The sequence below is a fragment of the Dermacentor silvarum genome, chromosome 8, assembly GCF_013339745.2.
Source record: "Dermacentor silvarum isolate Dsil-2018 chromosome 8, BIME_Dsil_1.4, whole genome shotgun sequence".
In the NCBI taxonomy this organism is placed as follows: Eukaryota; Metazoa; Arthropoda; class Arachnida; order Ixodida; family Ixodidae; genus Dermacentor; species Dermacentor silvarum.
In genome coordinates, this window is record NC_051161.1 from 26,152,634 (window position 1) to 26,176,969 (window position 24,336).

Genomic DNA, 24,336 nt, shown 5'->3' on the forward strand with positions numbered 1-24,336 from the left:
ACATCCATCGCGACTTAAGCATTTACTCGTCGAGCGAATAATTCAGTAGCCATAATTCACGCCGCAAACGAGTCTGGGATGCCGTTAATGCGGTCAGTCTTTGTGCGACAAACGCTTATTTATAGACCTCAAGAGCTGCGTGCACTGACGCTTTCCTCGTAGTCGACAAAGCGCGGGGCGTGCCATATGTAGTAGCCTGCTGCAGTGGTCAGCCACGTTTTCTTCATGCGATCACTGAGGCTGCCTAAAATTTTTGCAGCTTCCGAAACTTTCCGCAGATACGGCTTGCTGTTATCGAAAAGTGCACCGCACAGGTTACTTCAGCCATTAACCAATAAGAAGCGTCACAACTGACAGGAAATGTCAACGCGTCATTTTACGTACGTGCCATCATGGCCGAAGGTTAATGCCCACACAAGACTAATTACAGCTGCGATTACAGTGAAGTCGCATTGGCCCAAAGGCTTCAAGCTTCATGTGGTCGTTTCTATATTTGTATGCACCTACCAAACATGCACTACTGCACTTCAATATGCCACACTACGCACAACAGCGCGCATGTAGAAACATGGGTAGCATCGCGCGACAATCGCGTTACAAAACCGCAGCAGGAAAGCGCCTGCTACTGTAACGTTGCGAAACAATTAGCCTGCTATAGCGCACGATGCGGCTTATGTGGTTACGACACGCTAACGCACATTATCAATTTTGCTGCAAGTTTGCCTTCCTAACATTAACTGCAGCCCTAACGAAGCCAATCCAATGCAAATGCTGCCTGGTTTCTTGTCAATTCGCCGCTGTATTGGAACCCCTCAACAGAATTTGACTATTCTGCGCATTTAGCAGCAACTTTTCTGCCGCCGCTCGCACGTCCCACTTCCTTCACCTTACTTCACTTGCCCGCGAGTAATGTTCCCCAAAACCAGATTCTCTCCTTGTTGACATGAATGCGCAACTTCCAAATGTGCTGTGCCTGCTTTGCCTCACGTCACTGTGTCGCTACAGTGTTCTAGAAGCTTTTTCAAAGCCTTCTAGTACACTGCAGTGTCGCCTAGCTCAAGGAGGTTATAAAAAAAAATTTATAACCTCCTTGGCCTAGCTCATGCATGCCGATACAGCAACATGAAATTTCGAACAAGCCCCAAGTTGCCGACACCACACCCGTGACAGAATTTGCCATTATCAAGCATTCACCAATTTGGCCTCTGGCAACTGCTGCTGCAATTTTCTGAGCAAATATACTTGGGAAAATTTTTGTGCTTGCAGGGACTATATTTTGTAGCGATATCATTTGGTTTTCCATTACCTTAATTCTTACATTCGTCATGATGAGTAGCTGACAGCAGCAATAACAAATGGCATGACTACATCTAAGCCAATGATGAAGGGTTGAAAGGAACTTCTTCCGGGAATGCAGACGCTCGAAGAACCAAAAATTTAGGAGGCATTGGAAGAACTCGTCGGTTAGCTTGCCGAGGAGTCCCCTACGTCCGCAGACTCTGTCTTCACGTCACATCTCTTCACCGGCACTACAGTGTACTAGAATTCTAGTACACTGTACCGGCACGGTCTCATCATAGAATAAAGAACCATAGAATAAAGACCAACTGGTCTCATCCCCCTTCCGATTCCCGCACGGCGCCTTTATTGGGGGCGAGGACTTGCGCAGTCGCCATCTGCCGTAAGCGCCTCGCTTATGTAGTACGAGGAGGCATAAGCCGACTTTCGCAGTGCATGTAAACGCGATCGCATCCCATTAAGAATAATGGTCAGTAATGCAATTTGCTGTGGATCTGCTGCGCTCGCCGAGCTGCGACGTGGCGAAACGCCGGATGCGTCTGCAAACGCGGCTTAAAAAAAACCACGCGGGAGCCCCTCCTGGCCACTTCTGCAAGTACTTTCTAAACGAGGGACGGTTCTTACTGTTAAAAAAAAAAAAAAGAAAACATCTTGGGCAAACAGAAAGCGCAGAATAGTTTACAGTAGAGTGTACTCTAGTTTACAGGCGTTCTCTTTACCGAATACGTAGTGAACGCCCATTGCGCGCGGTCGCCGTGATGGAGTCTCCCGAACCAGCTTCTTGCGTGAAAGGGAGGTAATTGCTGAGAGCAGACCATGTGAAATATGTTCTTGTAGTGTGCTGTCTGTATAACGAAATGGAGCATAACCGAAGCCTCAAATGCAGCGATCACACGGGTTCGCAGCGACCGACTGCGCATCTGCATGCATGTCTGCGCACAAAGTTTCGCTTTCGCTGCGAGCGCGTTTTCGCACCGTGCCGCGAGCAAAAACTACTAAGTGGTTCGTTTGGAAAAGGAAAGGTTAGCGCTATCTTCTGCAGCCCTTGAGGGAGCACGGCTGAACATATGAACATTTGACAGTACACAAGCCACCATTGTTGCGTGGACACTTGTCAGAGCTGTTCAAAAATAATGTCATAGCTAGGGACTTGTACGCTATACAGCGACTCGTGATGCACCATCGCGACGATTAATGCTATCATTTTTTCTTATTAATTCTTGGACGTTTCACTATCGTTATTTCTCAAGTTGCTTCGCACTGTATGTTTATCGGTATTCTCAGCGAGGAATTTCCCGCTGCAATTCTTTTTGTTAATCCAGTACATTGCTTGTTTGGTGCTAACACAAACATGATCATATTCCATGTTTTTGAATGTGCCTCTTACCGTTCCCTTTCCATTCTGGTGAACTTGCCATTATCTAGAATCAACAAGTTCATAGACCAAATCTTCACATTAACCGGGCAGCGCGCGCTTTCTGCTACTCGCCGAACATCGCAGCCCCAACGCCGTAGCAGAAATCTTCCTCGCGAGAGTCCTTGCTACACACCCGAGCTGTAGCCAATGGCTGTTTGCCGGTTCTAAGTTTTGCAATCCAAGCTACACGCAGCTTCTTGGCCTGCGGGTACGTGTGAAGGCTGAGACAGGGTTCCGTTAGGTACGCGTCCAGCATTGCGGTACCGAGCAATAGCGTACCATGTCGGACGCCTTCAGAGGCAGCCACTACCTGTTAGTGTTTTAAGTGTTGTCAAGCAGACACCATAAGCGGGAAAACATCCCCACCTAATCAGAACCGTAGCGCAGGTGGGACTAAACTTTCGTTTCCAGCTCGCTTCGGCGCTTCCGAAACAGACGACACGGCCACTATGTCCGCGTGAACCCTCATACCACGTCACGCCGACGGTAGCGCCACATTTTTTTCAGCGGTGGAGCTCGCCCTCAATACTGGAAACAAGAGAAATGGTGGTTTGCTTCGGTGTTCTCAATGCAGTACACCACAAACTCACCTCAGACCATACGACAGGTTGTGGCGACTATGTCGCTTACTGGGACGTCAAAAGTAACTCACGCTGAGACAGTTATCAGAAAAGATCTTTATAATCGCTGTTGAAACACCGTGAGTTAGTTTTTTTTTTTCTTTTCACAAGGGCACAATCCAAATGGATATGTAAACAACATATTTTACATGACGTTTTGCTGCTACATTAACACATTCACATCCCCGATGGCAGGCAGGCCTCCCTACACGCACGACTAGCCAGCACACCTGAGTAGTCACGTCCGCACGAATTATTAAAACGGAGGGAAAGTGAAACTTGCATTGAGCTAACTAAACACGAGGAAGTCACAGAGAATGGCAAAATAACAATGAGGAGCAACATCAAGGGCATTTTCTGTGTCACGTGGTAGAGCTTCCGAGCAGCTTTTCTCGACAGAATAAATAACCAATGGTGCGTCATTAAAAAAAAGCGTTTTCCACGAGCATTAAACGCGAACAAAGGGTGCTCGAGAACGCTAATTCGAATAGCAAACGAAGATTTTCGGAGCTAAAACAGTTTTCGTTGACAGTCGGGCCAAATCATTATGCTCGCCTGCCACTTGCAACATCACTATGCCAGAGTTTTGCTTCGAGAAAACAAGGATAAGAGAACAACGACGGCTGGCTAAATACACCTCCTTTGTTCCTTCAACTTGGGCTCGTGCATTGTGGAGTAAAAGGGGTGTATATATGTAAACTCATTGCTCACGCCTTTGCAGCCGCCAGGAGAAAGCATATTGCAAAGAAATTCGCCTAAATTAAAAGGACTAGGAAGAGGAAGAAAAAAAAAAGGATCCCAAGATCGGCTCCAGAAATAGCTCCGAAAGGATTCCTCTCTAATGCAATAGAGACTATGCAACAATGAGGAAGAAAAAAACAAACAAAGGTGCAGATAAATTGATGACAAGAGACGAAACCTCTGGTAAAAGCTCTGGGCACACTGGCTCTAAACTTTGACATGTTCAGGGTGAGATGGGGAGAGAGAGGAGGGGTTTCTTTTTACAACGCAACGAGGATGTGGGAAGACCAGCGGAGAGGTGCACAAACGGAACTTGAAACGACCGCCACTACTTTGCAGAACAGTCCGAACGCATGCACCCCCGCATCAACCACCTCACCTAACGCTTCCATAGAAGACACTCCTCGGTTCCCGTCACCTGGCCACTCACAAATGGACAAAACTTTGCTGCTGCGAGATTAAGAAGTCAGCTATTAGAAGGAAATGAAACAGTGGCGGAGAGGGGTGGACGAGGAAAAGAAACGACGCCGTCTAAGAAGTCAACCAAGGAGCACTCCGAGAAACACTGGCTGAATGTGCAGCGACAGGGCAAAGTCGCTTGCTGCCCCTCCCACCTCCGGAGGGGTTTTGAACACTAGGGTGCCGCCGCATCAAGAAGCCAAGTGCCCAGAGTCTGAAGGAAAGCGCCGGAATAAACTGCCAGGATCGAGAGGTCAGGCGGTCGCAAACACAGAAAAAATAAAATAAAGGTGGATCAGGAAGAGAGAGGGAAGCCTTCACTGTATGGTGCACTGCCGGTGCCCATTGCGCAGCCTCAGCCGCGACTTGGGACGGTACTTCTCCAAATAGGAGAGCTGCTTGGCATTGATGGCTCCCCGTCGCTTCCTGAAAGAGAAAGACTAGATGAGCTAAGGCAGCATTTGACAATGACAACCATGCAACATGTAGTCGAACTTTTAGACTGATATACTCCCCCATAGATACACAAGTTCTCAACTGTTCATACATCCAATAAAATCCCATAAGTCATGAGTGCACTGTACAGGGCGAATACAATACCCCTCCCAAAGCAGCCTTTTGTCAGCTTTTCTTTTTTCACCAATTATCGTTACTAGTATGACATTTCCACCAAAATACAGAGCTGTTGAAAAAGAAACACTTGACTCAATTTGCGCTAAAAGCACAGCAGCAGGAAGCATTCTTCCGCACCACTGGCAACATCTCTATTGGTGTCAAACATGCAAAGTTACATATAAACCATAGGGTTGTGAAGAGTTTTAGCTGATGCAGTACTATACAGGTGCACTGAAACAAACGAAGCATGGAATTGCTGTTTTCATGCCCATCACTGTAGCGTTATTTCTGCAAATTTTCTACAACACAGAATTTTCAGACAAGGCGAAACATCATCATCATCATGATGAAGGCTAAACTTAGAACACTGCAAAGCTGGGCTTTTCATTAACACCAACAATGCTAGGCCCTTGTAGAGGACAACTATAATGGTATGTCCACGCTAGCAGGAAAAACGCACGCAACAAGGCAGGATGCCGCGAGTGGCAAAGTCGGCAAAAAGTGTCATGAGCGCACGCGGCAATTGCCCAATGGGTTCAAGACCCTTTGCAGTAGCCACTTAAGACTCAACGAAAGCGAGCTATGTAACACGAACTGCAACATGGCAGCTTTTTTAAGGCCATGGAGACGCCGAGGGGTAAAAGCACTCACTTTCCCTGTGAAGTCAATGGAACTCTGGAAGTCAGGTGTTGTGCAACTACTGCGTTCCGCAGAACAGGTGAGTGCGGCAGAGCAGTCTGATGTGCGTGCACTCCCCATGCGCGTTCTTCCTGCTAGTGCGGACATACCTTAAGAGAGTGGTACTCACTGCCTTATGAGCTCCACAGCATCCTCGTAAGTCATACCTAATTCAATAAGTGCTAATGCAACCAATACAGGTGCCCTGCAAGTAAAAGACAACAGTTAGGACAGAAGTTCAATATTACGCAGTCCTGCTAAACCATGGCACACATGCCAGTGCACTGATGAGGCCTGGATATTGAAAGCAACTGACCACATATATAAAATTAATGCAATGTAGTAGGTAAAGCAAGATTTCCAGTAAGCTTCCGAGGGTACCATGCAGACAAACACATCGTAAATAAAATTTTGAACCACACCTCGGGCATTCTACATGTGGGCAAACCATACACAGATACTTGACCAAAACGCCGCACATGCTACAGAAGAAAATAATTGAGAATATTGTGGCTTGCCCATCTAAGGAACTACTAGTGACATTAAGGGGGCCTATAAGTGTATAGAATGAACGGCCCCCTGCTTCTTATCCTCTCAAGTCTGACTCATCATGTAAATAAACTTGGTTTGCTAAACTTTCTCATTTCTTCCCAGTATCTCGACTCCCGACACTTGTGGCAAGTCTCCTGTGACCCACCTACCAAATAAAACCACACAAGCTGCAGCCATCTATTGTTCAAGCTTTGTGCTATCTGTGTTAATTCACTGGAGTGATGATCCAGCATGTATGCATAAATTGAAATACAGTTAGGCAGTTTAATGTGCTTCACTAGTTTTTCATACACCTAGGTATTTCTTGCACCACAACGTCCAATGTATAATTTTTGATATGCCAAATTTCATACCTCAACATGCTGATTTATGTGCAGAAAATTTCACACAAAACCCATGGCTTCTGATGCACTGAAGTCATGTTTCAGTTCTGGGCCATTCATAAACACAATTATAGTCAAACCTCGATATAACGAACCTCAATTTAATGAAATTTGCAATGTAACAAACTATTTTTATTTCCCCATCTTAGTTCTACTGAATTAACAAAACCTCAATATAACGAAATTCGATATAACGAAGCTTTCTGCCACAAGTACAAGTTTATTATATCAAGGTTTGACTGTCCTACACCAATTTTTGACTAACATTTTACATTTTTGGTACGAAATTATCTTCCATTGTAAGAAATAAAGATGAACAATTTGTTATAAAATTTCTTTGGTGGAGAACGGTGTTAGAGCTTTACAAGGTTAAACACCACTTCGTTGTTACACACTATGTTCAGTTATTTTTCACAAACAAAGAACAAAGGCCCATACATACAACAAATCAAATGAAAAACCAGGACCCAACACCAGTTGCACAAAACTTAGCTGTGCTGCCTCTTAGATGCCATATTTACTCACATAATGATCACTTTCTGTAAAAGCTGATGCTAATTTGGGGGTGCGACCATTATGCAGGGTAACATTTGGGGGGGGGGGAAACAAAAATGAGTACTGAGAATTTACACAAGTTGCAGGTTGGAATTCTAACTAACAATAGATACCGTGAGAATAACCAAAAAATCAAGCTGAACAAGGTTTACTTTTGTAATAAATGCACAATTTCAAGTGCGCACTAATGAATTGCATTTAGCCCTTTTATTTATCTCTCCTATTCAATAACCGACTTTATTCCGAGTAGGAGTCCTGACTGCTGTCGCGGCAAGCCTCCTCGTCGGAGACTGCATTTTCATCACTGGGGGCATCGTCGAATTCCCATAAAAAGTAATCTTCGGTCTCGTCCTGCAAGTTCGATATTGCAGTCTTCCTGAAACTCAACGACAAGCTCGCCGGAGCTTCTGCTCCACGCTTCCAGGACCTAGGAACAAAGTAACTCTACAAACGGCTTTTTTATCTTGCTGACCAGCATCAGATCCTGCTGTCCCGTGGTGACCAACTCTGCATACAGCCTTCAAACGCTGTCCTTGAACAGCTTATTCAAGGACATGTCGCGGGGCCACAGCAGTGACACAAGGCCACCTGGCATAACTGCACTGTCGGTGCGTACCTCCTTCAGCTTTGCGCGAAGGCTGTTCATAAGGTGTCCATGAAAGCTGTCCACGACGAGGAGTGTGGGATGTAGAAGCTCTCTCAGTCTTCATCCCCAAACAGTCTTTATCCAATCGACCATAAGGTCCGACCGTCATACAACACTTTTCCTGGACTCAGATGTAGATGCCACGGGGAAAGTTTCCTTTCAGAAGAGTCTTCCGTTTTAGTATCACATAAGGTGGCAGCTTCTGCACACCTGTAGTCACTGCCAAACACTGTGCATTGTTGTTTTTCGGCACCAAGGACACCCCGGGCACCTCTCTCCTTGACAGTCGTACTTTGGGGCATGTCAATGTTCAGCAGAGTCAGGTCAGCGTTACTTATTTGGGACAAAATGAAGCCTCTTTCTTCCTGGATCCTCGAAACAAAGTAGCCCATTACTTCGTCTTCATAGGCAGACGGGAGCTGCTGGCACAATGATGTCCGCTGCCTCAATAACAGTCCATTCCTTCGCATGAAGTGCCTCGTCCATCCAGAGCTCGCACGAAAGTCTCACCATGGTGCCTTGCCTCATAGCAAGTGAGCGCACCTGCATTTGTCCTATTCCGAGTCATGCCACTGTGGCATTGTGGGAAATAGTTACGTAGCCAGGCCCACTTTGAGGAGATAGAAACGGAGTCAGCCGCGCTCGGCTACCACTGGACATGGCATAAGTTGAAGACATGCTGGGAAATTTTATATTCCAATATGGTACGTTTCCGCTAGGGGTGGATCAATATCCTTTTTGTAATATAAACGGTGGCGTGTGGGCATATATGCAGTACAGTAAATTAACATGTTCCGCTTCTACAATATATTTACAACGTGGATACTGCTGTTGCCACTCCTCATTTGTTATGTGCCCCGAGTACTATGCACAGTGTAGTTCGTAAAGTAAATGTTCCTTATCCCTTTTGATACTTGACAGGCTCTTGGGAGCACCACACGAAAAGTAGCGATCTTGTTAAGCTTTAAGTTCACTTATGAACACTGCGCGTCTTGTTTGTGCTCAGTACATGCTGTTCATCAATGTCCTCTTGTGGTGGCCTGTGTGAAGCCGATGTCAGCCCGATTTAGGCCCATGTTTATTCCGGAGTGGCTTGCCAGCTGATCGCCAGTTTTGCGCAGTCGGTTTGGCGAGCCTTGACAGTCATTTACATAGCATTCGATTGACGGCACTTGGCGTGCTGGCACTATCATCATCAGCAGGACCCAGCAGATGACCCTCGCGGCGCAATCATTAGACGGGAGGAAAAAAAAAAAAAACAATGAATGACAGAATTCAGGGGTGTGATAATTATGAGAGTGCGATGATTCTATGTTGTATCATGTGCTCACCTGCCCAGGCCGGCAACGCAGTGTACAGCTATGCAGCAGTCCGGATCTTCCTTGAAGCGTTTCCTGAGCAATTGGAACCACTCCTCCACAATACGTGCTGGGGGTGGGGACCCATCATCAAACTGCCAGTCCTGCAAGAGAAAAACAGCAATGTCCCTCGATAGGTTTTTCAATAAAAAGTGTACGAGACGAGTAGGAAATTATTGCCAACAACGCAAATACTGACAAAACGTGTTGCTCCCTCTTTGCCTAGTGTGTGTGCTTGCAAAACTCGACTACAGCTGCCGACAAAATTTTCAGACCAGTCACTTGAACCCTTCTGCAACACCCTTATGAACCACCACAGAACCAATGCACAAATGGCACAAACCTTTCAGACGTCACACAATTTCTTGATTTCTTGGACATGATCAGGATGCATGTGTCATGCCATAAATGCCACAAGTGTGAACAAACTTGCCGCTACATTATCTTCTCTTGATGTAGCGTCTTAAGATTGGTTTGCAGGTGCAATTTGCTTAGTAAAGCTACTGAAAGCATGCCATCAAACTTTACTTCTAATTGCCGATGCATTGTTCAACTCTTTCCTTACCACGGCACTAGGCATCGAGCACCGGTGATCCGACGTTTCCGTGTGCCTATAAAAAAAACGCCGCGCTCCTGGACTCACGACGCGATCTCGGCGTAGTATACAAAGCAGAGTTTCCATTTCTGCGCAGTTAACATTTTTACAGCGTGGCGAAGATTTTCAAAGGGCGCGCGAGTTCGAAGGCTGAGGCACACTTGAGCGGGCACCGATGGCCGGAACCGTGCGCGCTCGAAGGAAAATCAGTTTCGTTTGATCCCAATCATCCTAGAAGCAATCTTTTGGACTCGTCAAGCAGTGATGACTCGGACATCGATGTCGCGTCGGAGTTTAGTTCGGATGAGGAAACTTCAGCAGATCAACCGGGAACATCAGCTGTTACCCGCCTGCAAGTTTAGTTGTCGCCTTAAGTTTTGGTTTATAGGTGTCTACAGCCAGTTAAATTGCCCTGTTGGTGTCCTAAATATTTTCTTTATAGCGTGTCCACTTCATTGGGACAAGATGTGCTACCACAAGTTTCGACCTAAGAGAGATTCGACCATTGACCTCTGGATGACGTTCTGTAGGGGTAAGTGGCTGGGGATAGCTCAATTTTTTTTTCGCCTGTCCTTTATATGGAGGTCGTTCATGCTATATGTGTAAACACCAACAAATACACATGGACACATATCCTTCACAAACAGACGTACAGAATTTTATTCGTTAAGATATAAGTCTATCATTAGGAAAGTTTGCCGTGAATTTCATTAACCATTTGTGTTTGGCAATTTTTATTACGTATTTTGTAATTGCTGTTTTTACGAAATGTACTTCTGAAAGGTGCATTTAGTATTCGTGTTTTGGTATGCAATGTTTTATCTGCAATGCAATAAGACAAAGCAGCGTTTTATATGCAATGCCATAAGACAAAGCAGCGTGGGTGGCATATTGTAAAGCCACAGACACGCAAGAGATGCCACCGCTACAACAAATAAATGTGGAGAATCAAACTTGAATTATGAAGGCTGCATTTAGCATAGTGGATCAGCAGAGTAACCTTTTATGAAGTTGAACAGTGCTTCAGTAAACATTGGCAAGCAAGCTAGAAATTCTGCCCTGGGATTCAATCGGTAGTAGCTCTGGAGCAACGTGCCTTCTGTGGCCACTTGGCTGACCATTGCCACGTGTGCCTCATTATAATGTGCTAGCAAGACAAAAAAGAGGAGGCTTACATGCACCCATAAGGCTTTTATACTAGATAAATAAGTTTGTACAACACAACTTGACTTTTGGCAATACATAGTAATCAGGTTATAGTGACATCTACACTACGTAGCATTAGACACTGGGCTAATGCGAAATGCAAGACTGTAGCCAAGTTTTGAGTAGACAGTATTGAATAGCAGCACAAGATTACACAAGCATACTACAGTTGAACCTGCTTATAACGAACCTCCATATAACGAATTCCTGGATATAACGAAGTTTTTCTATTCCCCACCGTTACTCCATGGAAGCACATGTATTTGAGACCTCTACGTAACAAAGTGGCAGCGGGAGACCACTTCGAATTAACGAATTTTCCCCGCCAACAACCTAGAAGTTTTCCCCCAAATTTTGTAATTTTTGGACTAGCAGAGGCCGGAAGCGCCTTCTCCGCCGCGACAGAATGTGAAGCAGCGGCGTCGCGCTTAGCGCGCCCGAATTCACGGCGACTACAGGGCGGGCCTGCATCCCTCGACCCGGCGATCTGGCCGTCGCAGGTGTGACCCTTTCCCCCTCCCTTCATTTAAACCTGATCCCTCCGCTTGCTGCAGCTGGCCTAGCCAGCCAAGCCGGCACTCTCCTTTTCCAGTTGATATTGCCGAAGATAAAAAAAAAAAAAAAAAAAAAAAACATTTTTTTCCCCCCCAACAAGCTGGCAGTGCCACTCTTTGGTTAATGCGCAACTCTCTGCGCTTCACTTCACTAACCTGACACTAGGTGACATTATAGGGCCGTTTATAGTCCGACGTAATGCAAGCGAGCGCGTGCTATGTCGCGTCGGCGCAGCCAACGTAACCGGCGGCTTCTAACGCACTGAATTGGCTCCTGACCCATTCGGACATTGGTTGCGCCGACTGCGCTGACAATGCCATTTCGTGCGAAGAAATAAACGCGCCCACGCCGCTTCGCCGACGGTCGTAGACAGGCGTTCAAAGCGGCGCGCAGGCTTGGGATCGTTCTGCACATGCTCTGAAGATAACAGCCAACGGCGTGCCCGTCGGAATATAGAGGAGATGGCGCTTCGGCAGGCATAGCGACACCGGCGTAGCGTGACTGGCCGCAAACGACACTGGCCCACGCCTAGATAACGTCGGACTATAAACGGGCCTCATACGGTGCCATCGGTAAGAATCGAGTAAATACGGTAAGCGTGCCGAACCAGCATATAACGAAATTCTCTTTATAACAAAGTTTTTCGGGAATTTATTTCTTTATATCCAGGTTTAATTGTACTAAACTTCCTATACTGCTGACAATGCGAGCTCTGTGAAATCACTATCCTGCTCGAAACTGCCAGGTTATTTGAGCATTTAAATAGATTCTGCATGAGACTCTGCCTTACCGGGTGCGCGAGGTATTTGAGAACACTATTCCTTATCACCACAGACACCAGCAGGCTCATGATATCCATCTAGACGTGCAGCTTCTTGTTGGTTGACCCCTTATTCATACTGCGCAGTTTGTTCAAAGATGGAAGCATGCAGGTTGATACAGGAAATGAAACGCCATGCACTCCTCGTCGCCCTAGCCACACACCCCAGTGACTTGGAAATTGCCACCTTTCTGAAGGTAGCGAAGCCTTTCATTTACAAGATGTAAGAACTGATGAATTCTGGCGGTGACGTGGCCTCTGTGGCGAAAAAGAAAAAGCACAGTCAGCGGTCAGACGTCATCAGAACCCCCGATTTTCTTCGGAGGCTGCAAATCATCGCGAGTGACGACCCAGGGAGGTCAATGCGGGCCATTGCAAAGGAGCTCCAAGTCACAGAGCCAATTGTCAGGCTCGCTGGGCACGAGGACATGAGGTACCATTCCTGTGTCACGAGGAGGGGGCAATTCATGTCTTGAGAGAATTGTCTGCTCCAGTTCAAGCGCTTGCTAAGCAAGCTGAAGAGACCTGAGGAGCCTGGAATGCTCAATTTTTTTTCCAGATGAAAAGAACTTTGACCAAGACCAAACCCCCTTAACGACAGGTGACTTTGCGTGCGCTGATGAGATGCCCTACTGTGATGCACACAAAATTTTCGTCATCTGTGATGGTGTTAGCCATCATCAGCAACGAGGGTGACATCATGGCGCCACAGTTTTTTGCAGGACTCCGCGTTAATGCTACCGCGTACGTGCTTGCCACCATTGTAAAGCCCTGGATAGACTTTTTCGAAAGGAAGACCTTGAGCCTTTCAGCAAGATTCGGCTCCCTCCCACACCGCCTGCGTCACCCAGGAGTGGCTGGCTGACAACTACTACGACCTCGTCACTCCCTACTTGTGGCCTCCTAGTTCTCGAGATTTAAACCCCCTCAACTACTACGTCTTGGGCGTTGTTGAGAGGCCAACGAACAGCCACATAATACAAAAGACTCACTGAAGGCTGCCACTGCTGACTCAATGGCCAACATCTCGAAGGACCACCTGATCCGTGCATGCAGCCGTTTTCGAAGTCGAACTGAATCGGTTATTGCTGTGGACGGTGGATTCATTGAGTAATTGTGGAAATAAGCCGTAAGAGAAGTATTTCCCAAAGTTTGGTGAAAATATGTCTACTTTTGCTGGAGATATTTTTCTCTACCTGAAGCCAACATTGTGTTCTCAAATACCTCGCACACCCGGTATATGGTTTCTGTAAAGGTTTCTGTGCTTGAGGGTAAACAAATAAAATACTAAATACCTTTGCCAATGGCTGTACTGCAAGTAATTCACAAACACCACCAACATTTCTGTTACTAGTTACACTTCTTGTCATTACAGGTTATTTTCAATGGACACTGTTATACAAGTCTCTCCGAGGTTAAACTCATTTTTCTAATTTCCTTAATTTGAATTCATGAGATTCTTATGCTTAATCGAAAACTGTGCTTTGAAAACTTTATAAAGGGACAACTAAAGTGAATACCCATACAACCACTTACCCACACGTTAATGCCTTCCTTCTCAAGCAAGTCCTTCTGATAAGTGGCTTCGCATACCCTGACAACATCCTTGACATTCCTTTTCTTGAATTCCTGCAATTAAACACACAAAAAGGTGTAAATAAAAAAGAAGAGCACACACAAATGGTGAGTCCAAAAACTAGTAAAAACGGTCTGTTAACCAACCCATCTTCATTTTGGCTGATTAGTCGGCAAAAGCCAGTTTCTGTGTTTCTGGGGAGCTAATAAAGCAATCAGCGAGTTGGTAATGGAGCTAGTGCAACCTTTGGTAGTGGGAACTGTGCCCTGGCAAGAACGCAACATAAAAAGTCACAGGCCTGCGCGGCACATGCAGCACAGTCACAGCGTAAGCTCGTGGAGCGGCTCAAAAGTAGCTCCAATTTGGGCACCACGCACAACAAGGTCTTCGTGGCAGTCTTTTTGCCTCGTTTTGATGAGAACGATCTGAACTGTCCGCCCGGCGTCGATGGTGAGCTGCGGCTTGTAATGCTCTCTGCACAGCAGTCTGCTAAGCCCGATCAAGCCTTACAACCGCAACTTACATGTCGGGCGCGCCGTGTTTGCAGGCACCTTTACTAGATGGCGCCAGAATACTGGCGGAGGCTCGGCAGCGTGTTGATTTCGCGCCTCGTCTGAATCGCGTATCGTCGTCTGTGCCTGCGGAGGCTGCGTTTGCAGGCATCTTACCTAGATGGCGCCACCATACTGGCGGAGGCTCAAGTCGTCTCCGCCTGCGTTTGCCTTATAGGGCCGATAGCAGCCCGACAGCAAGCGCTTGCATGGCTCAGTGGTAGAGTATCCGGCTCCCACGCAGCTGGTGCGGGTTTGATCCTGGCAGGAATCGGGTACTTTTTTCGTGTTTTCGGCGATAGCGGTGACGTGGCGGACGCCGGCATCATCGCGACCCGAAACAGCTATTGGAACGAGGCCATAACAGCTTACGCTGTAATATACACTAAACAGTACTAGTATGTACAAACTAGCAAATGCAAATTTGTGCCTTTTTACGTGTACCACCCCTAACAGAAGAATGTTTTGCTGCAGTAAACGCTGCCTAAAATGTGTTTCGGTCACTTTTATTTTCCTTTCTTTTCCAAGGCGGTAAAAATAAAATTACGCCTCTAACATGACTGTGCGATAAAAGGCAGACAATACCAAGCAGCCTTTCGAAACTTTTGCAGAAAGCAAAGCAGCAGATTGAACAATGTATTGGCTCGTTGAGCGTTCCCCGATGCGTGCGTCAATGTAACTATGAGTGAAAACCAAAGACGCTTCCCTGAAATGTGGTACACACTACAGGATGGTGCCAACAATCCTATGGGATTTGCGTGCAGTGCGATGCCTAATCATAACGGCAAACCTCCTCCTGCAGGGACGCTCAACGTACGAGTGCATGCGTGTTTGCCGAGACTGCACCCACACTTCATGCGAGCTTCTATGCAGTGAGCTGTTTTCATGCCCGCAATGCATTGCTTGGCAAGCCGATGCAGTAACTGTGAGCTGCTTTCACTTTTTCAAATGACACACGCTTGTACCAACCTCGGCAAAGAAAGGAGAGAGAATGGCAGTACATTTCAGTTAACCTTTTACCATCTTAAGGAATCTGGACAACCTTGGCTCATCATGTGTACTTCACCACTTTCTGAATGGCTCATGACAAACAGAGGCCACAAAAAGATGTTTTCCTTTCAGAACATTGGCAGTATCTGCTCCTAGTCTATCACCTACGTTAGAAATGCGATAACTCATACAGGTGCACCAGTCAGTGGCGATGCTCCTTGTTGAGGCTGCCACCAGGCCTGTGTGTACTATAAATGCTTATCCATACAGGCATTGCCCTACCTGTGCTAAAGCAGGAACCATTACAAGACCGGTCTCAGCACTTTTTGAATAGGTGGAAGATTTTTTGTGGCACAGTGTGGCATCAGCCTAATTGTGAGTCAAGGCAATGCAGTTAGCCTCTATGCAACCAATAGTGATCATGTTACAGATTCACAGGTAGGCATACAACAAGCCACCATGCAGTCAGCCGTTATTATTAGTGTCTATGAAGAATGTGTTGAGACTTCGTCTTAACCCCAATTTGACAATTTGTATAAATTAAGTGGGCGCATATTAATTTGATTCAGCAGTACTAGAAGGTCTACTTGAACTCTGGTTAGCAACTGTGTCCCTTCCAAAAACAAGACAGGCACCATGTGCCCAAAGTGACTCTACATGGTTGGACACCCCTGCTTGCTTTTTTATTCCATTAATGACAGCCTGAAGGGCACCAAACATGCACATGCAATACATGGCGCACAAAAAAAAGGAGACAAATGGAGCGCTAAGTAGGTACATTGAAAGAAGTACCAAATCACCCAGCAACAAGTTGTGCTAGATATCATTTCATGTTTCAATAGGCACTGTAAGTACTTGCAAATGGTACAAGAAGAAAAAGGAAGGGCGGGGGGGAGAGAGAGAGATCCTGCATGTCGATCTATGTACACATATTAGTAATTCACACAGATTTCACAGTGCATGACAGACATCACAATGATGAGAAAGACAAGTGCTAACTTCTGGAAAACCAAAGCTTGAGTTTTTTTTTTTCTTTCTTATGCATGTGTGACCTGTGCAATAAAAAAAAAAGGTTATTTTGTATAGACATACAAAAGAATACTAGAAACTAAGCCTTAAAAAAAAATCAGTTGCCTTCCAGCCTTCAATTATTACACAGCTACATGAAGTTAGTGCACCCACGATGGATTGAGAAACTTCTGGTGGCGACAGTATATTTTGTCTAAGAGCAATGGAAGGCAACATAACATAGGCAGGTTCATTTCATAGCTGCAGCCTCTGTAATATACTTCAATCTTTCTTCCGCATTACTGCTTGTGGCTGTCTGAAAAGGGAGACAGTGAATGGATTGATAAAAAAAAAAAAAAATTGCAATAGCCTTTTTTCGTAAAGTAGCTTACGCAACAGGAATACAGAGATGCAGCCTTTAACTAATTTCTTGTAACTGATACAGCTGCGCTCTGAAACTATGGTGCTGTGGGTCAATGTACTTTTGGAATCCTCAAACCTGTCTACTATCATCACACTTTCACTGCTATGCAGCCAAAGCTGACAGCTGCCAAGCAGCTTCAAATTGCAGTGGCAGACATCACTAGAAGTCCACCACGGCATCAAAACTAATTTGGCAAATAATGCACTTGCAAATGTGGATAACAATTGTTTTAATAAAATGTTACACCAGTTAGAATATTTTTTTCAAATGTGCCAGATTCGGCATTTTATACCCATCTGGAGCCGTATTTTGAAACGTTCCACTTCGGTGATAGTTCGCCCTTAGGCGCACGCCGATTGGCTGGTTGAGCAAAACCGGAAAATAAATCCCGCCATCTAGTAGTTCCAGTGCACATCATTTTGATGTCACAGTGTCATTGGGTGCTCCCGACATGTATTGAATAAACGAACACGCCTGTGTCGCACTGCGGCCGAAGATACACTTGAAAACAACATACCCGAGCCGCTCTGCAGTCCCAAGGTGCGCACTCTCGTGTGTTGAAAAGCGTTTGAGGCGCATGTTGGTAGTGAATTGCTGACGTTACGGGTAAGCAGCCCGTTGATTTCGTGAAGGTGACTACCGCCTAGGCGAATTATCGCCGAAGTGGAACATTTCGGAATACGGCCCCTGGCACGACAATATGACAATACACTACAGTGCGGGCACACCAAATATGTACTTAGAAGGTAATGTCTGCCTTGAGAGGTGTCCAAGGATTCCTGCAGCTTCATCTCCCTCCAACTCGACTCGCAACAACCACTTTAACCACTAAGTGTAGCCTATATATCCACGAGAATAGGCAGCAGAAGTTCAAAGACCCATGTGTTTAATTAAACTCTATTGCTAGACCCAGCATGTGTGGTTGTGCAATTTCTCTCCTCTTGTGTACGCGTCTTTGAAGGCCGAGTTCAGTTTTTTTTTTTTAAACCATGTACCAACAGGCCCAGCACCAGACTCTAGGGTAAATAGAGTGCAGTCTATAGAAGTGAATACTATATAGTCAGGTTAAACCATGGTGAAAACAACCTTTGGTCATCTTATGATCAGTGATAAAGTTTTAGATTTGACTTAAGTAGTGTGCTGCCAGTTTGACTGAGCAGAATGCACCAAGTGGCTGGTAGACCCACCTCCAGGAAGGCTGGCACGGTGGCGTCAGTGGGGCGGTCCGTGATGAGAAAGCGCATGTTCTTGAAGTCGATCTCGGAAGGCCCCGGCCGCATGGCTGCCGCCTTGTGCCTCATGGCTGGTGCGGACATGGCACAGCGGCGCAGCACTGCACAGTCAGCCAGACCGCTTACCCCATAGGGCACACAGCACATAGGCAGAGGGCCGCCAGTCCCCTTATTTGTGCTGTGCCAGGCAGTACTCGCCGCTCGAGCCAAGCACTACCTCCATCCAAGCACGGCTGCCGCTGCTGCTGCCCTGTACGCCTGCTGTCGCCTGAAAGGACCCCAACCCCCAGCACTTACCACTGGCTTCCTCGACATTCGGACAAGAACCCACATGTTCCATTCACACCAAGGATTGCTTAAGTTTTCATTGAAATAATAAATTTTGTGAAATATGCACAGTCAGACTAGGCAGCATTGTACAGAAAGGAAAGTTCTTTTGATTTGCGAATCGCTTGATTGGCCTGAATAATTAGAACGAAGCGCGCAGAACGATTCTGAAGCGATTCAAGGGACGTGATTAGAGATTCAGTTTGGGAATCAGACAGACGAGGCATATTCTACTTTGGACCAGACTAAAGTGGTGTATAGTAAGCAGTTTCAAGGATACTGGTGCTTCGGAAAAGTTGCGGCAAAGAAAGCCAAGCACGTGATTGGCATTGTTAATAATGTCTATAAGGATTGCTGCTGATGTCCTCCTGTTGCCTGCATTGAATCGCATCGCTGACTCTGCCACAGCAGATCCCACGATTTAACACGAAAATTCTAGGAAAGATTAGTGATGTGAAACCTAGGTATTTGTACGAAGTTAGAAGGGAATCATAGCTATAAAAACGGGAATTAGAATTGAAAGCAGACCACATTATTCTCATTGATTTACATTTGTGAGTAAGCAATTTCATTGTTGAAATGATTCCTGCAAATTTCTAAGTCGGAACCCCACTCAGTGCAAACGCTGTAAGGTCTTTCATTGAAAAATCTACTTCACAAAACTTTTGTTTAGTGCAGGAACAAGGAAAAGTATTCGCTCTAAATAGAAATGCAGCGTTCCCTTTCGCATATATAAACACTATAAACATTACACGGTTTCAAAGCCCTAAGAACACATATCTAATTTCAATGGTCTTTTTTAAATGAGCAACCTTAATTTAAAATTGTGCAACATTCTAGACAGGCACTTAATGACTTTTTCTTAGAGAGGGTTCGTTTTTCTAAAGCTACCTAAACTAGCGAATTACTGAAGTTACGTAGCTGCTTATCAAAATTAAAATTTGCCGTAAAGAAATTGTAGGGCTGAACATCACAAAACTAGACAGTCGGCTAACAGGTGGAGGTCCCCAAATTAATTTTGACCTAGCTTGGGGCTCTTTTATGTACGCCCAAAACGCGATACGAGAGCATTTTTGCGTTTTTCCCTATCAAAACACGGCTATGAATCTAACCCACGACCTTGTGCTTGGCGGTGCAATGCCGCGACCACTGAACCAGCGTGGCAGTGGCGCACCGACAGGGGGGGAGGGGGGTGATTCGGGGGTTGTAACCCCCCCCTGAGGCCGACTTAACCCCCCTTTTGTTTAACCCCTTTTCTTTTCTTACGCATTTGAGTGCTGCAACTAAGATGCAAGACGTGCAATCGTCTGCACACTCGCAAAAAGCGAATTTCTTTGACAATTTCCCGTGAAGAAATCGAAATTAGTGCTGTTTAGATGGTATTGGCAAACTCTCAACCCCCCCCCCCCCCCCCTCCTAGCAGAGATCCTGGGTGCGCTACTGCGGCGTGGCATGTAAAACTTGCTGCAAAGAAGGCCAGTACAAGTGTGAGTGAACACACTACAGTTTAAAGAAAATGCGCTGCAAGGCTTTGCTATTTTTCAGACATCGCAAACTGATACTGGAGTTGCCACTACCTCTGCACTTACTTGCATCACCTGAGAGGCTACATCAAAACAAGTACATGAGTCACTGACTGAGAAACCAAAACCACTTTTTAAAAACATTTCATGATAAACGTGTGTTCAGAAACTCTTTCTGATGTTTCAGACGTGACAATGCCATCCATGTCATCTTAAAAAAAAAAAAAAAATTGTCGTAAAAGCACACACTACGATTAGAGTATGTGAAACAACATGCCAACAAAGGAAAGAATGACAAACACTGGCTGATAGTGTACTATCACCATCACTCATGGACACATTTCACCCACAATATTTAAATATGCACAAGAATTCCACACAAATGTGGCATCATTGGAAGTTAGACTTGCAGGCAGCAAAACAGCATTACAGAAAAAAGAAGTGTCTGCCTATGTTATTTTTCATAGAATGACAATCTTTACCTCCCATTACCATGCAACTGCCTTAACAAAAAGGCAAGTGCAAATGTGCATACAAATATTATAGAATCGCACAAAGAACCTTCATCAAAGCATTGACAAAAGACAATGTTACAAGCTTCCCATATTTCAATCAAGCACTTGGTTTGAAAGTCTGGGCTACACTGTGCCAATGGCAGCATTTGGGCTTCTGTATCTTACATTTAAAAATAATTCTAGCAAAATAGACCACAAGGTGACTGAAAAGTACCATGCACCCTCAAATACTCTACCATTAATACCATGCCACTTGTGTATACACTTAATTACAAAACATGAATCTAAGTATTTAGCTGTTCCTGACTTCTGTCATGGAGCACACACTTTCAGTGCCAACTTCTGGATACTCGTGAAGCAGCGAAAAATATAAACTAGTAAGCAAGTTAGTTACTTTCTGCGGCCAAGAATCCTGAGCGCACACTGGTCTGCCTTCATTAGCCGGCAATGAACAACGTTTACATTTTTTTTTCTGGTTAATCACGCACCAACAGAAATAGCCTCGTTCTGCCTGAGGGCTTAAATTGCAATCACCGCTGTCGTGCCACAGATTTGGGACAAGCTGGTAGTGCGAACGCGATCTTCGGAGGGCAAATACTGACAATAGGCTACGGCGTGTTCAGTACAAGTCGAAAACAGGACAGACGAGCAGGGGAAAGATTACAAGATAAGAATCGAAACGGTCAAATTTTCTTTATCAGCGCGCGCATAATAAACTGACGCGGGATTCTGCTGCGAACTGACCGATACAAATACACAGAGTCAGTGGGAGGTTCTGCGTACTCGAAACGAAGATAATAAAACGAAATGTGAAACAGGCAAGGGTCAAGAAAAAACAGTGGGCATTTTCGTGAGAAGTGGGGTTCGTGACTGATAAAACGCCGTGGCTCTCTGGCTGTCAGACAAAGCGACACCGACAAGGAATGCACAGGAGGCGTACAGCAAACTTGTTCGGCTCTTGAACACTGTGTAAGAAACATAATTTATGGTTTACAGCTACCGATACACCAGAAACACAGCCCACTCAGTTTTAAGGCGTAGCCGGCTGTCTTTTTTTTTTTTATATATATATACAAGAAAGTAGCAGAAGGTATCAGACCACGAGCTGAAACTTTGTCGGAACTGCAGCAAACCGCCCGCTACGATGAGCTTGAAAATGACGTTGCGAAATTCTGGGCCAGTTAAGTAGAAACTGCGTGTACCTGCGACGTAATTTGGACTCTCGTTCGGCGCACATCACGGAGGACGACCAACAGCGTTGTCAAAAGGCAAAGTCACAAACTTCAGGCGGCGGCACGAGAAATGCTACCAAATGAATCCACTACTGGTTGCTGCGCACTGCGCCGCACATTCGCGACTCGTAAACAAGACGATACGCACATAGGCCTGGCGGCTTCTTCAAGAGATGCGCATCAAATCACACAATCGTCAACCGTTTGTCGGCAAGTGCCAAAAATACATTATTTCAGGCGCATCGTCCACTAGGCCTAGCTCTCAATGACGAAACGGTGACGCGATGCCTCGGCACCCACTATACGTTGGTTTGCTGTACTAGTTACATGCCCATGTGCAACTTGCGCGGACTTCAACTGATTCAACAAGTTATACTTACTGCTGCGTCGCTTTTCATTGAAGCCAGAATGTGTCGGATATTTCCAGCACACGCTACACATCAAAATATCAAGACGAAGCACATGGTTGTCGCCGGCGGTTGACACACGGCTAAGGGACAAGCCGGAAGAAGACGCGCTGAAAAATGCATGCGAGGTGATAGTGTACAATTTGGAGTTTTATTGGCACGAGGGTCAAATTTGAACTGAAAACCTCATACCTACCACACAAAGAACAGAATGCTTGTTTTAATAGTTATAATTTTACTGTTTGCTTTCTCTTAACACCAACGATTACCGAAACCAAAACCATTAGAACTTTTTAATGCCGCCGTTTGTCGCATCTGTTGCGCAATCAGACATGACAAATGTGAAGAACGGCATATTAGACAGGGTGAGTGCTTGGCATACATTAGCGTGAAAACAGCTTTATTCAGAAAAACGGATACAGGTTAAAAACACCATTGAATAACCGGGGCGAGAGTGGTTGAAAAGTTCAGTTTACACTAAAAACAACGAAACCAGAACTGCGTTTGACTCTACAGAAAAAAAAAAATGTAGGGTGCGTAATTATTTGCATTTTCTAGTATTTTAGAGATAGCACAAGTAATATTTTGGATAGAAAAAAAAATTGTTGACGCTTGGGAATACAGGTTACCACGGTGAGGCGTAAACTCGTAAAGGCTCACGGGAAACGTCGTCTGCTCAGCGCTTCCGGTTCAACCGCTGACGGTTCCGGCACACGATTCTCCGTTCGCGGGGCCGGTCGCGCTTGCTCTCTGTGCACTTTCATCACAAAGTATCACCCACGCTGCAAATATCTAGAGCCCGTGACGTACGCATCGATGACTGACCATTATATCTGAGCATAGGCAGTCATTTAAAATATTTTTTTCTACCCGAATTGACCGAACACGTGAATTAGGTATGCGTGCTGTCACAGTCGCGGGTTTATCTTGAATGACGAATCGCACTTTTTTGTTCTAAAGTGAATTCTGTTCGTGCCAACGACAGAACCCACCACAGCTTCGCTGGATTCCATCTGCACGGTAGTGTAATAGGGATCTGATTTTTTTTTTTTTACTTGTTGCATCTAAGTTTCACTAGGCTGATTTGATCAAACATGCATGGTTTAGTAGTGGAGGCGTTAGAGGCGGGCAGGCGGTTCCAATCAATAGCTTTTTCTTGGCACGAATGTCTTGGAACAACATTTAAGCGAATAACTTGCATAGTATAGCGACCTTAATTTAGTGCTAGATGCATGCAAGATGAGCAAGGTGTAGTGGAAGGATTTAAAAAGCGTAGACCGTAATTTTTCTCGTAAAAAAAATTAAATTATGGGGTTTTACGTGCCAAAACCAGTTCTGATTATGAGGCACGCCGTAGTGGGGGACTCCGGAAATTTGGACCACCTGGGGTTCTTTAACGTGCACCTAAATCTAAGTACACGGGTGTTTTCGCATTTCGCCCCCATCGAAATGCGGCCGCCGTGGCCGGGATACGATAATTTTTCTCGTATGTTTTGTGAAAGGTGCACAAGACGAGAAACATTAGCCTAACGATCACAAAGCTGCAATATTACTTATAAAGAGACGTCGAAAGCATATTAAGACAGACTCAAGCGTGCGCGGAAGTCAACTGCAGTCGACAAACGCTTCTAGCATACCTTGCGTTCCATATCTTACACAACTATCACAAAGTGTCCCAAACACAAGGGGTATACTGCAGCTTGGATCGCGTTAAAATGTGTTATAAATTTCTGTACACTTTTATAACGAATGTTTTGGTGAAGTTGCAGAAAGAGATACTACGTTAAAATATCGTTAAACCATGCCGATCGCGTCGTTAACGTTTGGTTATTAAACATGTTCCATGAAATATTATCAGTAACGTGGACAGCAAGTTATTGTAGAAAACAACACATGCATGATAAACGTCGCAAAACCTATAAAGGTTCGCTGTAAAATGATATAAAATTCCTTGTATGTCATACCAACTGGTCCAAGCATCTACGTTATCAGTGGCATAAAAGTTCGAAAAGCTACACGTGTGTGGGTATCTTTTTTTTTTTTTTAAGTAAA

General features: G+C 45.3%; 1 protein-coding gene across 3 annotated transcripts; it reads right to left on the reverse strand.

Annotated features, from left to right (window-relative positions):
- Positions 1-3,378: 3,378 nt before the first annotated feature.
- On the reverse strand, positions 3,379-22,394 carry LOC119460860 (protein tyrosine phosphatase type IVA 2). 3 transcript variants are annotated; one of them, XM_037721967.2, is made up of 6 exons: positions 22,258-22,394; positions 18,236-18,548; positions 14,036-14,128; positions 9,297-9,427; positions 5,960-6,034; positions 3,379-4,962 (listed from the first exon to the last, which is right to left on the reverse strand). In XM_037721967.2, the coding sequence occupies exons 2-6, from the start codon at positions 18,425-18,427 to the stop codon at positions 4,854-4,856; spliced, it is 600 nt and encodes a 199-aa protein (XP_037577895.1). In that variant the 5' UTR covers positions 18,428-18,548; positions 22,258-22,394; the 3' UTR covers positions 3,379-4,853. The 3 variants fall into 3 exon arrangements, with proteins under 3 accessions (XP_037577895.1, XP_037577896.1, XP_049529150.1); XM_037721968.2 differs by lacking the exon at positions 22,258-22,394 and adding an exon at positions 21,848-21,999; XM_049673193.1 differs by lacking the exon at positions 3,379-4,962 and having other exon boundaries at positions 5,956-6,034.
- Positions 22,395-24,336: the final 1,942 nt, after the last annotated feature.